The 16,631-nt window shown below is 39.4% G+C and overlaps 1 protein-coding gene across 1 annotated transcript; it reads left to right on the top strand.

The window, feature by feature from the left end:
• Positions 1-13: 13 nt before the first annotated feature.
• Positions 14-12,035, top strand: LOC150083800 (clotting factor G beta subunit-like). Its single transcript, XM_090375371.1, has 5 exons — positions 14-81; positions 2,218-2,324; positions 8,698-8,951; positions 9,155-9,306; positions 11,725-12,035. Exons 1-5 carry the CDS (start codon positions 49-51, stop codon positions 11,887-11,889), a joined length of 711 nt encoding a protein of 236 aa, XP_090231497.1. The 5' UTR covers positions 14-48; the 3' UTR covers positions 11,890-12,035.
• The last annotated feature ends 4,596 nt before the right edge of the window (positions 12,036-16,631 follow it).

Below are 16,631 nucleotides of genomic sequence, written 5' to 3'. Positions count from 1 at the left end.
TCAGGAAGTTCAAGATTGTCCAAACTTTCAAGGAAAATAGTGGGCGGAATGGCAGCCAGGAGAGGTGCATGGCCCTGGATGGTAAGCACTATTTCATAATTCATATTTTTCACAATAGTATTCGATAGCTTCGAGGATGGTTGCAGTTTCAGTTGAGTTTTCATGTTGAAGATGAAATTGTTTTTCAGGTGTGGCTTCCAAATCTGAACACAATATTGTAAACGCTGTCGCACTGTTGTCATAATTATCACAGCCAGGGCCCACGTGCCTTCTTAGCTTACGCTGCGTAGAGAATTTCGTGTCATACTGAATCGTGAGCCCTAAGCTTTTTATTATCCTTGAAATTCTTTTAGCGCCTCTCCCTCTAACTTCTAGTAACTGCGGGTATGTTGTTCCCCAGATGAGCAAGCCCTCATCGATGTCATTAATGTAGCGAAACGTATCAGAAAGGTTATTACAAGTAAACGGAAAAGGTGATTTTCTAAGTATACTGAATAGTCAAGTATAGTAGCTATAATACTTGTATAAGTAGGATTACGTACACTCTACGCGATTGGTTGTAGTAGGGTTTTAGGTACCTACCCAAGCACCACACGTGCTAGACACAACTATAAATATGACCACATGCCTTCGAGGACACAGCAGTACGATTGTGAACATGCAAGATGTCGCGATCGGCAGAGCAGACTGCCAGAACGGAATGACAATAGGGTGCCACATACGCAATCGGTATGTACGTGATGTTTGTGTGACACTGAAATTTTCTCTACGTCGACGACTGGGGATATGATCTCAACGGTGCTGAAACAGTTTACAAACAGCCCGGAAAATTTTTCCATATGATGGAACAGAAAGAAAGTCCTGAAAAAAGTCGTCTGCTCGGATTTCAGGTCGACATTGTCGCATCATATATATAGCCTCCCCACCCACAATGAGGCGATTGGGATACATTCCATTCCATTCCAATCCATTCCAATAAATGGATTGGAATACCATTTGTGCAACACCCACCGTTCTTGGTCTGTAGATCAAAAGGAAAGCTGTGATTTGGAGTGATGAGTCAGAGTACATGGTCTATCAGTCTGACAGTCGTTCCAGGGTGTGGCTGATGCCCAGAGAAAACTAATTGCCGGACTGTATCGTCTCGACAATGAAGTTTCGCGGAGGCAGCGTCATGGTCTGGGGCTGTTTATCACCTTTTGGTCTGCAACTATTGTTGTTTTGGATAAAACCATGAATGCTGAGGTCTGTGGAAACGTACTGGACAGTAATGATATGCTTTATAAAGAAACCCTCTGATGAAGTTCTCGCATTAAATGCAGGGAAGTTGACAAGGTAACTGCTCAATGCAGACAACCCGAAAAATAATGCACTGTGGTAGTAAAGCCACTGATCTCGGACAGCAACCGGAAAATACGCTTACATTTGTGCGAGGAAGGCAGAGAATCGATGCAGAAGCTCTGCAGTCAAGTCGTGTGGTCCCTTTAGTTCCGCTTTACGTAGTTCAGAACCGATGGAAGGGTGGACATGTGGAGGAAATCACACGGTACTGGAGGAGATGCAATGGGGTCTGGCATGTTTTTTTTGATACTCCATAAACGCCAAAGCACACATGAATATCGTTGTGGATCAAGTTCATCCAACAATGTTGCACAATATTAACCTCGTATAGCCAGGGTTGCTGTTAAGACGGTAACGCAGCTATCCACCACTCCAATTGTGTGAAAGATTGATGTGAGGAAAACTTGAAGCATATCCACTGGCCAAGCTTAATTCTTCCATTCCAGTCTCATTAAATGTCTGTGGATGAACTGGAAAGGCGTGAGCGTTGGCGCAATCCTCTGAACTGAGGACTAAAGAACTGAATACGACGTTATTACATGAAGCGTCCATCCAATGCTTCTTGTTTCGCTTTTCAATATCTCGCTGACTCCACGCGACTCGTGTCGCAGCAGTGCCAACTGGTCAACAGCAGCCGACACTTAGCTCATTGGCCTAATAAAGTGGCCACGATTGCATACGTTAAGAATCGGTGTCCCCGTGAATTATTAGCAGTGAGCCATTGTGGTATCTGGAAATTTCCGAGAGAGCAAAAAAACGTGATAACCTTGTTTTGTTTTTCTCGAAAAGTTTAATTCGTGCCAGTCTTTATAAACTGGACAAGTTCAAGTGTAGAGAAGAGTTGTTTCATTGTATTTTTTCGGTTTACCTTCACAGGCTTCCCTTATGAGGGTCAAAATGAACAACAGCGTAGAAAGGAAGTGTGGTGCAACGATCATCAGTCGACTCTACGTTCTGACAGCCGCTCATTGTTTTCTTTCTAGGTAGGTAACTAATCTTTAATTCTCTATATTTTTGCAAAACGGACGAAAAAGCCTGGTGTATTTATTACGATTTGTTGACACTATTAAAACCCGAATAAAAATTTCATGAGTAATTTAAAAAAACAAAAATGCACCGTACATAAATACGACTATATGTGGATAAACGGGCAGATTTTCACTCACTGTAGTCTCCCCATCTCCCAGAAATGGGGTTTACGTCCATCAAAAGGCAAACGGAGCACACAATTAAGATTAAATGTATCGTTCGGTATTACTTCTCTTTGAATCCCCTTGTACATAACGGAGTCTTCACTCAAACTAAAGTTAATCTTGATATTGCTAAATGAAAAGCTCTAGCTGCCCTGGTTCAAATCTTATTAAAGGAATTTTTATTAAGTGGTTTCATACACTTCGTTTGACTGTCTTACCAACATTATCACGGACAAAACCAAACCGTGGATCAACGAGGTTTTAAAAAGGGCGTTCGTCGCCAAGCAAAAGGCTTATCGGAAATGGAGAAATTCCGGATTTAATGAAGACCTCATGGACTATAAGAAAAAAAGAGCCATCTTCTTGAAAAAGAAACGACTTGTTCTCTACGAAGAGATTCTATGAAAACTACGACATTCAAAACGAACTGTCAGCAAAAAGGCTACTAAATTTGAAATGGAGGAAACTACATTCAGAAACTGGGCTAAGGAGTGCTTTGAAAGGCTACCAGTTGAAGGGAAAGCTACAAATGATCAAGAATATAGGTCGGAGGACATGGCACAACATTTTGTTTTGGCAAATGGCAGTGTTTGTGTGAATGCATTATCCAATGTCACTGTTTCTAGAGAAGATCTCATCAATGCTATTAATGCCTTGCCTAACAAATCTACAATCGGCCCCGACAGGTTTCCAATTTTTATTTTAAAAATATGTAGCGCCTATATTGTTGATGTGTTGTTGCACATATTCCAAAACATCCTGAAAGATGGAGTCACTACTATGTGAAGCCGATGCCAAAAAAGAAGAACCCTAAAGATCCTTCAGACTTTCGGGCCATATCGATCAGTTGTTCGCTTTTAAAACTCTATGAAAAAGCCATTCTTCCTGCTTTAACCCAACAGTGTTTTGCGTCCAGGCCACCCCCACCTCCATACTGTAGTACAAAGAAGATCCACTATTACTAATTTGTTGGAGACTCTCTTCAGAGTACAATAAGCTTTAAATGAAAATGCCCAAATTTACATCATATTCCTTGACATTAAGGCAGCTTTTGATAATGTTTCCTTATCTGCCCTTGAAAATATTTTGTCAGTTTACTTTCGCATTGAAGGTAAACTATTACAGATTATTGAGACCATTTTGAAGCCAAGGAACCTAATCGTACAGCATCAAGAATTTCATGAAGAATACACCCACACGTGGAGCATCCCGCAGGGAGGTGTTTTATCAGCTTTGCTTTTCGCGGCCGATCTGGAACCTTTTCTATCGCAAAATCATATTTTTATTTCGTACACCAATGACATTAAGTATTTGGTTGTCTCTTGCGAACTAGCCCTTGTGTCCTTGTAGTCAATTCTCACACCAACGCTCAGCTTCATGAACTACATTTATACTTAGGTAAAATAGGTTTATGGCTAAACTCTGACACGTCAGCAGCTGACAATAACAAATAAGAAGATAAAGAATAGAATTGAGTAGCACTGATTAAGAAAGTGATCATCTGCACTGACCTTGGGGTGACGAGGGATGAGGGCCTTAACTTTAAAAGGCACTTTCAGAACAAAAACTCTCGCTGCCATTTGGGCTGTAAGATAGGAGATAACTGGGATTCGGAATCAACAACTAGTGACCCAGTACATCCAAAGATGTATTGTTCCTGTTTCCCTCTATGCCTCGATTATTTGGCCTTCTGCCCTAAATATCTATAGTAGGAAGTTTCTCAGCGTGGAACACTGGGTGCTCCGGTGGTTGAATAGGATTGCTAGGTAGCCCTTTACAATTTCAAAATTCATACTGTATACAAACTTAAACGTAGCTCCATGGATACGTTTCATGCACTTTTGCAAAACTTCTGATTGGGAGTTTAGATGCCCACAAATTGATAATCTTGTGATCAGGCCACGCCCTGGGGCCCGTCTCTACTACCCTCATAGTCTACGAAGCGCTCTCCATCACCGGATGGATTAAGGCGGGCGGCTGTTTCCTGCCAATACTCTGCAGCTCTTTAAAGGCTTCAAAATCGATCCGAACTTTGTGGAATTTTGTGCCTATGAACTCTTGATCCTCCGTAATGAACGATTTTTTGTGCCTTCAAAATACTCTGTGACGAGGACTGCAGAAATTCAATGAGATTTATTCATGGTGACTGTTTCTTGTATTTATGTTGCTTGCATCAAGTGACTATTGATATATTTATTCTTATGTATTTATCGATGCATTTATTCTTATGTATTTTCTGATTTTCAATGTTGCTATCTAATTTGTTGTAGTATGTCTGCATTAGCCACCCTCCTAGATAATGTCCGTACAGGGGTGTTACATAAATAAACTGATAATAATAATAATAAATATTATTATTATTCTTTATTAAATGTTTGAATGAAGGCCTATTTCCTTCAATTTGGAAGTCTTTGATAAAATTAATCCCTAAATGATCTGATGTAACTGCAACGAAATCATATAAATCCATTGCCCTTCTGCCCCAAACTTCTTTTTAGGGAAACGTCTTGAACGGTTGATCTGTATGAGGCTCACTTCTCCTAGACGTGAGCCTCATAGAGATGAACTCGTAGAAAATCACTTATCTGTGTCCATTAAGAGGCTTTTCGTCCAGGGCGTGGCGCTGATTGTGACTCCAAATATGTTTTTGCCATCTAGGTCGACTTTACCGGCACCTTTGATCATCTTTGGTGGCCTTGTTTGTTTGCTCGGTTGCGTCAAGCATCTTTTCCAATAGCATTATATAATCTAACTGCAAGCTAATTTGAAGACCGATCTGTTACTGTTCTCTCAGGCTACAACTCCATAATTAGGCGTGCCAATCGTGGTTGTCCACAAGGTTCAGTGTTAGGTCTACTCGTCAGAAACCTTGTTCTGGATGAGTGGCTCTTAGGACTGCTCATAATATCTATAAACTGGCATACGCAGATGATCTAACGCTTTTTGAAAAAGGATCTTCTCGTTCCTCAATTGAATGTAATGGAAATGCTGTTATGACCGAGTTATCCCAGTGGCGTACCATCAGCAAGTTGTCTATTTCATCAATTAAGACTAAAACGGTGATGCTAAAGGAGATCGATTGATCCTTTCCGTCTTCCGTTGTCATCCAATAAGCTTAGGAAGCTTAGGCGACCCTGCAGAGACTAGCCAGAGAATAATGGGCAGCCTGGCTGCCTCCTAGCGGTGTGTGCGGGCAACGTGGGGTTCCACCAGGGGCCCTGCGGTTAAATGCCAGGACACCCAACAGAACCCAACACAAAACTACGTATTCAACACAGAACACTTTTCTGGCATTTACAGTAGTTCTGTATTTCTTCACAGTGTACATATGGCGCAGATGTGGGAAACCGCAGGGGGCGCCTGACCCTAATACTATGCACACTATGTCATCTAATAAATAAGTCATCTCAAATAAGTCATCTTTAGTGACTTTTCATAAATTTCTCAGTATGGCCATTGACTCCAAACTCAATTTTGTTAAACATTTGGCATATCTTCAGGAAAAAATCAAAAACTATACACCCATGCTGATCCGAGTTTCCAAACAATCTTGGGGATCGAACAGTCGTCCCTTGCATCTGATGTATAAAGCAGTATGACTCATCATTACAGAATAAGCTTTCTTCCATTCAGCGGTCTATGCTTATGGCGATGTGTCGGGCCTGCTCGTATCAATCCCATCCCTGCAGTTGCTTATCGGCTGTTTGCCTTTTCATTTACTGCTTGTTTTCTGTGGTATTAGTTTTATATTAAAAAAACGTGGGATATCTATTGAATTTTTGGGTTTTACAGTTAACATTGCCACTGATCCTAAGGCTGAAAAGTCACGTTGCTAGTATTTTTTGATTTGTCGGAATTGTCATTTTTTTAAAAGACAACTGGAACAGCTCCTCGTAAGGGACGGGTAACTTACAAATTGATTCCAGTGTTCTTTTTGCAACTGTGAAAAATCATTCGCAGGTTTAATCCATACCTGTATAAGTTATTTCTCATTTCTGGGCATGGGTCACTCAATGCCAAACTGGCTGAATTCCATCTTACAGCTTCAAATGTGTGCATTTATGGCGATAGTGAAAATGTTCTTTTCCATTGTCACCTGTATTGCGGATTTACGGCAGCCTATGACCACCTTTTTCTTTCGCTTGCTGCTGGTCCAGAAGAAACTCTGATACGCTCCAAGGAGAACTTTCTACTTCTCCAGGACTACTCTGCCAAGGCTACTTTGCTTCTTCACCGTAAACAGCTGCTTGCATCTACACAGCTATCTATTGGTACTACTGATGTTTTTGATCCAGCTACAATTGGATTTCTTCTCACTAACCCTAGTTCACAGATGACGATGATGCTGACACCATTGGTCACCGAACTATTCTATTTTTCCCCTTTCTCTCTCCCTGAAATTCCCTTTCGTCCTATTTTTTTTTTTTTTTCCTGGACTGATTTTTTTCTGTGGCCCATGATGCGACTCCTGGGCACAAGCTTACTTTCCATTGGTCTTGCATTCCACTAGTGGATGTGTTTTTTTTTTTTTTTTTTTTGTTTTTTTCTGTCCTTTAACCTTCTGCTAGAGTCGGGGTCTTCGGCTGTCTGGATTTGGGCTCTCCCTTGGTACGAGATTGCCGTTATCCACTGGTCTTGCACTCCACTAATGGATACGGGATATTATTATTATTATTATTTTTTTTTTTTTTTTAATGATCCCATTTAGTTGGAGTCCATCACGATTCACACTTAGTTGTGGCTCACCTCCTCGTGGGGGAGACTAGCAATGGGCAAGCTTTCCAGGTGATCGCCTTCTTGGTGGCAAAGTGGCCAGAAACAACTAGACAACACAACACTGCACAAAAATAACATCACACGCGTTTCTGACCATCTACAGGGATCTGTGTCACCACAGCTGAGATGAACTAGCGACTGAAGTGGTCTGCATAAGATATTATCCACATCTAGATATGGATATAAATAAAAATAAATTTTCTGTTTATACTCCGGGACGACCAAACGGTCAGAGGAGTTCACAAGATAGATAGAATAGGTTGCAAAGATTTCATCAGGGGGAGGGATTACGATTTAAAGAGGTGTGAGAACTGCTGATATACAAAATATCTTTAAATGGAAATATTTTTCATTTTCGGTTGTCTAATGAGCATTGCTAATGTCATTCGATGAGAACACCTATAGGGACTTAATCAAATCTTCCTTTTCTGGATCATCTCATTAAACAGCGTCTTCGTATACATACACGTTGTTGAAGAACAAATGCATTGAGAATGGGCGCTGGTCGTGACAAACATCAAAAGAGGAAAATATCACAACTCACTTCTGGAATTTTTCAGCTGTGACGCTGACTGATCATTCAGCGCGGAGATCCCCCCCCCCAAATAAAAAAAGATAAGGCACTTGACAAATGTACAAGACGTACTGAGATTCTCGTTTACAGAATCGGAAGAGGGAAACAAAATATTTTTTTTTTAGTGTGACCGCTAATACTAAAGCTATTTATCGCGATCAGCAAAATCAAACCACCAGATTTTTGGCTTACAGCAACGAGTAGACTCAGTATTGCAGTACAAACAAACTTCACCTACGAGGAGTAGGTTGATTTGGTTTGATTTGGTAGTTGTTGGCGCATCGGCTTCTGTGGCCATATTGCACCTCCCAAGGTTTTTGCAGTACTTTGATCCAAGCCCGAGGCGGGAATCGAACCCGCGACCTTTGGGTTGCCGGGCAGGTACTTTACCCACTCGGCTAGCCCGGTCGGCGTACGAGGAGTAGGTTTGCGTTTAATCATGTCATTCACACCAGATCATACATTCCTTATTTATTTCAACCCTAATCGAATCGATGGGAGACGAGAGGTCCGATACAAGAGGTCAAGATAAATTCGTTACGTTGATAGAATGGCTGTCGCTTATCGATGAGGTGGTAGTAACTACCGAAACAGCCGACTAGCAGGTGGAACAGAATTACAGATAAATATAATCATACTTATAGCAGAACTGCTATTTATTTGTAGTGGAATACTGCTACAACTTATTGAGGTAGCCACTCAGTACCCTTAAAATGCTGTCTTTCACATTTTATACAATATTGTAAAGTGAACAGTGATTGCAGTACATAAATAAAACTTGGATTTACGACTTAAATTTATCTTTTGTTTCAGAAATCCCACAAATTATATGATTGGAGTTGGGGGATTGACCATGGACGACAGTTCATTGTACCGTGTACAAAATGTAATCATCCACAACGATTACACGCGCAGCCGGCACGATAATGACATCGCTCTAGTTCGCCTGGAAGAGCCACTTGAGTTCAATGAAGATGTGAAGCCAATTTGTTTGCCGAATCCTTCCATGATAGATCAAAATTTCGGTGGCCGCGAGGGGATAGTCACAGGATGGGGGAAAACTGCACGTGAGTGTCGAGATTTTTCTAAAATTTTTGTGGTGCATTACAATTTATTTTTATTATTTCTCCTATATTTACTCCTATTCTTAATTTTATTATTCTTCCTGATAAATAAAAAAATAAATCCAACTCGAATCTTCGCAAGCGCATTATATTCCAGTTGTGACCAGTACACTAGTTTTCTGTTGGTTTCTAATCTTACCTTATAGAGACCAATTACAGTGAGGTTCTGCAAGAAGTATTGCTGCCGATAGTAGAACGCAGTAGCTGCGACGAATCGTACTCAAACTTCCTCCCCAAAGGAATAACGCGGAAGATGATATGTGCAGGAGCTCCTGAAGGAGGGAAAGATACCTGTCAGGTGAGTAAATTAAAGAAATAAAACGCCCGAATCAGGAATTATGTGATGCCCGTATGTTCCGGCGTATAAGTCGACTTTTGAAGGTCCAAAATTACCACTGAGCGTACGCCCTGAAGTACACCCTAAATTCATAGGTACATAATGAAATTTTGTACACAGATTATTCTGACACATGATTCGACATTAAAAGTATTAAAAAATCGTCTAAAATTCTAAATGAGACTTCGTTTTCATTCATCCAACCTTTCTGAACGCGAACAAATCCTGCTGGAAACTATTTTCGACATCCTCTTTCTTCCTTAATTAAATCACTATCTTTTTTTAACTGTTTTTTGATTTTTTTTTACAGAAAATTGGACAAAGTAACGTAAATGAGAAAAGTAAACGAAAAGGCGTCATCGGAAGGAAAGTTAGCCCTTAACACATTTGTCACCAAACTGAATCATCATTCACTATGAGGCCCAAATCTGTAACTCAGGAGCAGATCTTAATTACCAAATTGAAAATATGAATAAATATTATTCATCAATTAAACATGGACAATTAATTTAAAAGTGTGTACCCCAAGGCAGACGTATCCGAGTGGTCAAAAGCAAGAGTGCGGTAACACATGCTCTTTGAAATCATGAATACAATTGACGATTGTATTCATGATTTCTTGTGAACTCCTCTGACACGGTGATTGTGCCGGAGTATAAACAAGAACCTTTTCTTTTTTTTTTTTTTTTCAGACTAACCTAGACCAAAAATATTGTCTGTCAATAAATTTTATAAAATAATGCATTCTAGCGAAAGATGTTGCCATTGACAAAAACTGAACTAAAACTCAAAAGCATTGTAAACGTGTCTAATTAGAATCCTTGACTTCGGAGGGATCAAAATTCTTTAAATAGGAAACTTTAACTTTACGATGTTTAAGGAACTTTTCTTCATTCTTTCAATAAATGTGCATCATTCTAATTACGATTGTATAAAGAAATTCTTCCGACATTTAAATCATAAAATTCGCTGTCTTCATTTTTGCTCTCTTTTTATCATTGGATATTACTAACACTTGGATGCAAAATCTACAGAAGGCTTCGAAAATTGTTCATACATTTCAAAGATTGGGCAACTTTTATGGGTCGCTGTACGCAATACAGATTACTTGACCTCCTGTGGAATGCTCTGATGACTTTTGACTGATGGGAGACTGACGTTGGTGGACCGAGTGACCCACCTTGTCCGTTAATCTTTATATCGATGAATTTCTCAAAAATCTAAATCTACTAGACGACATGACTTCTCTGAGAGATCAGGGGCACGAGGAGATAAAAGATGCCAGAAAGGCCATGAAATCATAGAAGGAAGTCAATTAGGGTTAACATTATTCCTGAAAACTTCAGCCCCTTGATTCCAGCATAACAAAGGTACTGATAATCCTTATTTATATCACTGTTAGATGAACATACGATGTTTGGGAAGGTGGTTAATAACAGTAACCAGGATATTCTGCTTGAAACCAAAATAAATTGTGTAGACATTCTGAAAAAAAAAAAAAAAAAAAAAAATGGAAATGAAAATACTGTACAATGCAGGTGGATATCACAAAATTCAGATGAACTAAGGAAGTGACAAACTTCCTGTTAAAGGTTAGACTTGGAAGTTTTTTGATGTATATAAATTCTGCGAGGCATGGACATTGAGTAAAAGTGATTATTATTCTAATTTTGTGTAGCAATGGTTAAGTCACACGTTGAATATTCTGTACTGTTCTGGAAACCCAACTTTAGGCATACTGCTGACCTGTTATGAAGCCTAAAATGAAAACCAAAATTAATTATTGGCAAAAAAAGCTGTCCTTTATGGAAAGGACCATATTTGTAAGCTACAAAGTCTGGAAATCAATCAAACGGAGAAGGAATCCAATTCCGGTTTTTAAGGCCAATTTAGCAATTACTTTTGGCCCGTATGAATAAATATATTAATATTACTAAATGTTTAATTTAGAGTTATTATTTTTTCTATTGTTTCACGATGGAAAAAAGACATAACTGAATCATGAATAATCAGAAATATTAAAGAAGGAGAAACTCTTAAAATATTAATTAAATTTATTCTCAAGTTTATTCCAAGCTTCGTTAAATTTTTAAAATATTTCATCGTAATAGTATTCTCAAACCACTCTTGAATATGGCTTCGATTTTATTAGATAGTCCAGCTATTCCGAAAAAAAAATTATACAAAGTAAACTCAAATTACAAAACAACCTTGAATGAAATCACATAATGCGAAAATTCAACATCATTTTTAAAGTGATTGATTTTATGATTTTTTACCATTTCCTTACTATTGTCAATTTTCTTAGCATGCTTATTCACTGTAAGAAATTCTATACACGCAATTTTGCTTTCAATTTAAAAGTCTGTTCCATTATAGGGTGATTCTGGAGGACCTCTGATGATGGAGGAGCAAAACAAGTGGCGTATCCTCGGAGTAGCGTCGTTCGGCTATGGGTGCGCAGCTCCCGGTTTCCCGGGGGTGTATACAAGAGTGACCGAATACCTGAACTGGATAAGCAAGAAGGCCGACCTTAGCCAGTAGCAAAGAGCCATTTACTTACGCTTTCGAAATTTCTCAAATTTGTATGGAGTCGCAAATTAAAAAAAACTGTTTTCTGAACTGTCACTCGGAGTAGCTGAAGAACCTCTACAAATTGTAAGGGAGCGAAATGTAAAATTTTATGAAAATCCATTGATTGGGTGTGGAGTTATTACATGCGGACGGACGGATTACAAAGCTAAATTACTAAATTAGTAATTTAGAGATGTAAAGATTACTAAAACAAGTAGCAAATTAAACAACCCATGACTGGATAAAATATTAGAAATTCCAAAAATAAAAATAAATGATACACGAAAGGGAACAAGAGCATTTTATGACATTCAGGATCGAATGTCAGACTCATTTTCAGTCACTTCATATACTTTAATTTTTAAAATATTTCATCCAGTAAATGGACGGCGTATTCACCAGAAGATGGCAGGCTCTACTGAGTGCGCAATCGAGGAGGTATATATGCTCAATTGCATGATTACTGAGTCTGGAAGAGGGCATTTTGAACGAGGGTCCTACCTGCTGCTCAAGGTTGGAAGGGAGTAAGGCTTATGAATTTAATCGTGCTAGTTCATATGACGTAGTTAAATGGACAAAAAAGCCTCTGAAAAGATGCACAAGAGTTACCTGCTTCGGTTGCAGAAATGCCTCATCCCAGCCTTGCTGTTGCACGAACATCAGAAAATGTCATCGTCGTGATCTTGCACAATCCTTTTTTTTTTTAAACTTGATACACTCCTGCATATTTATAACTTGCTACAAACAATAATATGTTCCAGATACGTGAAATAAATTTAATTGAAACGGACCCAAACACAGCAACATTAACTGAGATCAATCAATTCAGGCCAATTCCTAAGGCATCTTGCTTGCTGAAAATCCTTGTAAAAATCAACGGTCAGCCTATGCCTAACAAACCAAAGAATCCACTAAGCGATTAAAAATAGCTCGATCACCCAAATATATTAGCAATTACCAACAACGTCCTGGTTGCCTTCGATGAAATTGTGACATATCTGGTATCCAAGCGGATACTGAAGCGGTTAATGTCACCATTTTGCCCCGTCTCTGTGAAGAACAATTTCAACTTAAAGAAGATGTCCTCTGGTTCTTCACATCCTTCCTCCAAGAAAATATGTTTCTTCTCAAAACTTATACCAGTAAAGTTCTGAAAAAACGTATACCCATCTGTAAAGTGAACGTATGATTTCCATAAGGAGGGGTCCTCTCTGATATCTTCTTAACGACTCTTCTGGTGCCATTTGCCTTTTGCGGAAGAAAAATTCTGTTGTATGCGCATGACATTAAATTGAGGATACCTATTAGCAGCCAGTACAACACTCAACATATTACTGAAACCACAGACTCATCTAGATGACAGAGTTCCTTGCCCAATTCGGACTAAAAATTAATCCATCCAAACCAGCTCTGATTTGAGTGTATGTATTGTCCAAGACTGTACATTAGCTTAATGTACAGCCTTGGACAATACTGGCCCTTGACAATCTATGCAGGGCTGTACATTAGGCTAATGTACAGCCCTGTACAGATAACACTCATTGTAGATGTTACTCGAATCCCAATCTTCCAGAAGCATACTGAATTGGGTGTGACATTTAGCACAAAGCTCAGTTTCCACAACCATATGAGAAGCCTGCATCTCAAGCTATATCGTTTGAGGTGACAGTTGAAGCAACATGAGCTGTACATTCGTGATCTTGCACACACCATGAATTTTATTCAATGATTCCTGTATCCAGAAATTCTGTATGTGCCATATTTTGTCGAAAACAATCAATGGTCCCAGGCCAAAGCATAAAAAACAGCACTAGACGCTGCCTCTTTCAAACTTCACTGGCGAGACGATACGGTTCGGGAGGTCGTTTTCTCCGGGCGTCCGCCACAATTGGGCACTATCGTCATACTAGTAAACCACGTACCCCGACTCGTCACTCGAAGAAAGTCTACGGTCCAAGAAAGGAGGCTCTTACAACAAGCTAAATAGCATCGAGGAGATTGCTGGTTTGTTGATGGCTGCAGCTTGCACGATTGTATTAACCCATAAGAGGCAACGTCCTGTGCACTGTATTGGGGCTGGCATGCGTCCCAATTGCCTCACTGAGGGTTTGTGTGTGTTGCGACAACGTCGACATGCATTTCGAGCAAACGATTCTTTGCAGGGTTCTCGAATCGTGTTCCTTTGAAATTGGAAGTACACTAGTGTTCAAAGAAAGTGCATCACCTAGGGATTTCACATTTCTAATCCTTTTTCGCGATGGTATGTTACATTAATGACTAGCGTCACAAATAGAAATATAAACAAAATATATTTATTAATAATTAAGGTAAAGCTAAGTAATATTTGAAAGGTGCTCTCAAAATATTCCAAATAAGTATTTGCAACCTTTATACAACAGTTTTGGTAAACACGACAATTATGGCTGAAATGTTATCAGAATTTGGTTCAGTTTATCATTTTAAATGGAAAACAAAATGAAAGGTTCGCCAGGTGCAAACTAATATTTAGTTGGACCGCCTCTGGCCCTGATGACAGCAACACACCGTCGAGGCATTGACAAGATCAATTTCTCAAGACAATCAACTGATAGTTCGTGGTTCCAAACACCAATTATGAAGTTCACGAAGGGTCTTTGGTTTCTTTCTATCAACTGCAGATTCCACGCGATGCCAACAGTTCTCTATAGGATTCAGTTCCTGCCGGGCTGTTTCCTGGCCAACTAACAGTTGTAATGGACCATTCTTCCAATCATTTTTTCACCTGTAACAAATGTAAACACATTACTGTCGAACCTCTAATGCAGAAATGAAGATAAAGTAACTACAGAAGTGCCTACTTACACTTTTCGTCCCCCCCCCGATGACAAGGAGCAGAGTCGTCCTGAAAGATGCAGTTACTTGGCAGGTTGAAATGGTCTCTAATGGTTTGCAGCAATTTGCCTTCCAATATAGCCAGGTATCCACTGGCATTTACGGAACCTTTTATAAACTGCAGGTGATACGAAATGCACCCCCATATTATTTGGGGTTCTGTTAGGGAATTTCACTGTAGACACCATACAGTCTGGATGGTATTCTTCACCACGTCTTCTGACTGTTACTACACTTGCTACCACTCCTGTATGTTCTTCCCATTCTCTTTTCTCCTGTACTCAGACGAAGAAGCGTTGCGGTTTTTAAGGCATAAGCGCTTCAAAAGGCGGTCCTGTTTTGGCGTAGAGACTCCTTTGCGGCGTCCGGTTCCTTTTTTCCTATCAGCAGAACGAATATTGTTGAGTTTGGAAAGAAATCTACTCACTGTAGACTGATTACAAGACACTCTATAAGCAATATGACGGGAAGAACATCCTTCCTCACGTAAAGCAACTCTTTCTTCGTGGCGTCAACTGCACGTAACTTGCCATCCTGACACAAGCAAGGAATGACTGCAACTCTTGCAGAGCGTGCTTATATAGCTGAAAATAACAGCTGATGCAATATTACGTCATCACGTACGCGTGTCAATCTTATCTGATGCGATGTGTAAGAAATATTGCCATATACTTACGTTATTCGGACCACAATTACAATTCAAAGGGGATGCAATTTCTTTGAACACCGTGTATATTGGCATCAAAACTGTCACAAAAAAAAAAAAAAAAATCACATCAGCAATCTGTGGATCTCCAGTGTCGTTGAAATGTCATGTATACAGATCGATCGTTTATGTGGCACCCTATTTACCATTCCGCGTTGGAAGTCTGTTAACTTCGTTGATCGCTGCATCGTGCATTCTGTCTCCTCGAATGCCTACAGGAATATTTACAATTGTGTCTGACACGTGGTGCTTGGGTAGGATGTGACCAGTTATCAACAGAGGGATGTCCGAATACTAATGGTTAGGAGTGTATATTACATTAATACTCCTCGTAAAAGTCTGGCTGAAATGTGTCATAAATTAAAAGTCATTACTGAATCTTAAGCAAGCCAAAATTTTGTAAATATTTAATTGATTCCTAATTTTTTTATGAATTATGATTTGTATGTACTTCTAAAATTGCGTTATTAATACGTGTATTATAATAATGTCATATTGTATGATCCTCCATCTTTTGAGACAATAAAGATTTCCTAAGTGAAATTCAGGTAGATTGTAAAGCACGATTCAAAATTAACTTCCGCTCACCATTCCATATCCCATCTTAAGATGAGATAAGAAGTTATTTAAATAAAGGAGAAACCATAAACAAAAAGACTATCTGGAAGTACCCCGAGCAGGTGGACTCTTAAGGTTGCTGAAGACTTCAGCTCGTGTTCTCCGAATACTGACTCGGAGGAGAGATATGAAAGATATCAGCTTATAAGTTATTTGTCCAACAACTGTCCGACATAGACGTGATCCAGTTTAGGCACTTGGCAAGATACTTTCAATTTCTGAAACCATTCTCAAGTGTTGCAGGGATTGTTGGATATCCTATTATTTAGCCACCTTGCTGAAATATTCTATTCGTTCTAGGAACTGAGAGAAATGGAGAAAAGAATCAAAATGTCGGACTCATGCATGTGAAGACAGGTAAAAGGTAGCTTTATGCTTAGCGAACGATGGAAGGAGTTAAATATGATGAGAGAAAGTGGGATTATCAAGTTTGGACCAGTATTTGTTTCATAAATGAAGAGACACCGGCCACACAGCATTACTGTCTAGTGTTCATCTAATTGTATTTTGAAGAGTA

Source organism: Mastigoproctus giganteus, chromosome 6 (genome assembly GCF_048544385.1).
Source record: "Mastigoproctus giganteus isolate SK-2022 chromosome 6, ASM4854438v1, whole genome shotgun sequence".
NCBI classification, from domain to species: Eukaryota; Metazoa; Arthropoda; class Arachnida; order Uropygi; family Thelyphonidae; genus Mastigoproctus; species Mastigoproctus giganteus.
Note: the sequence above shows the minus strand (reverse complement) of the source record. Positions and strands in the feature narration are given on the sequence as shown.

Excerpts from the sequence above, each read along its gene's own strand:
- LOC150083800 (XM_090375371.1), top strand. The coding sequence starts at position 49 with ATGGCAGCCAGGAGAGGTGCATGGCCCTGGATG. Across the intron at positions 2,325-8,697 it reads GCTCATTGTTTTCTTTCTAG|AAATCCCACAAATTATATGA; the intron begins GTAGGTAACTAA and ends CTTTTGTTTCAG. Across the intron at positions 9,307-11,724 it reads GAGGGAAAGATACCTGTCAG|GGTGATTCTGGAGGACCTCT; the intron begins GTGAGTAAATTA and ends GTTCCATTATAG.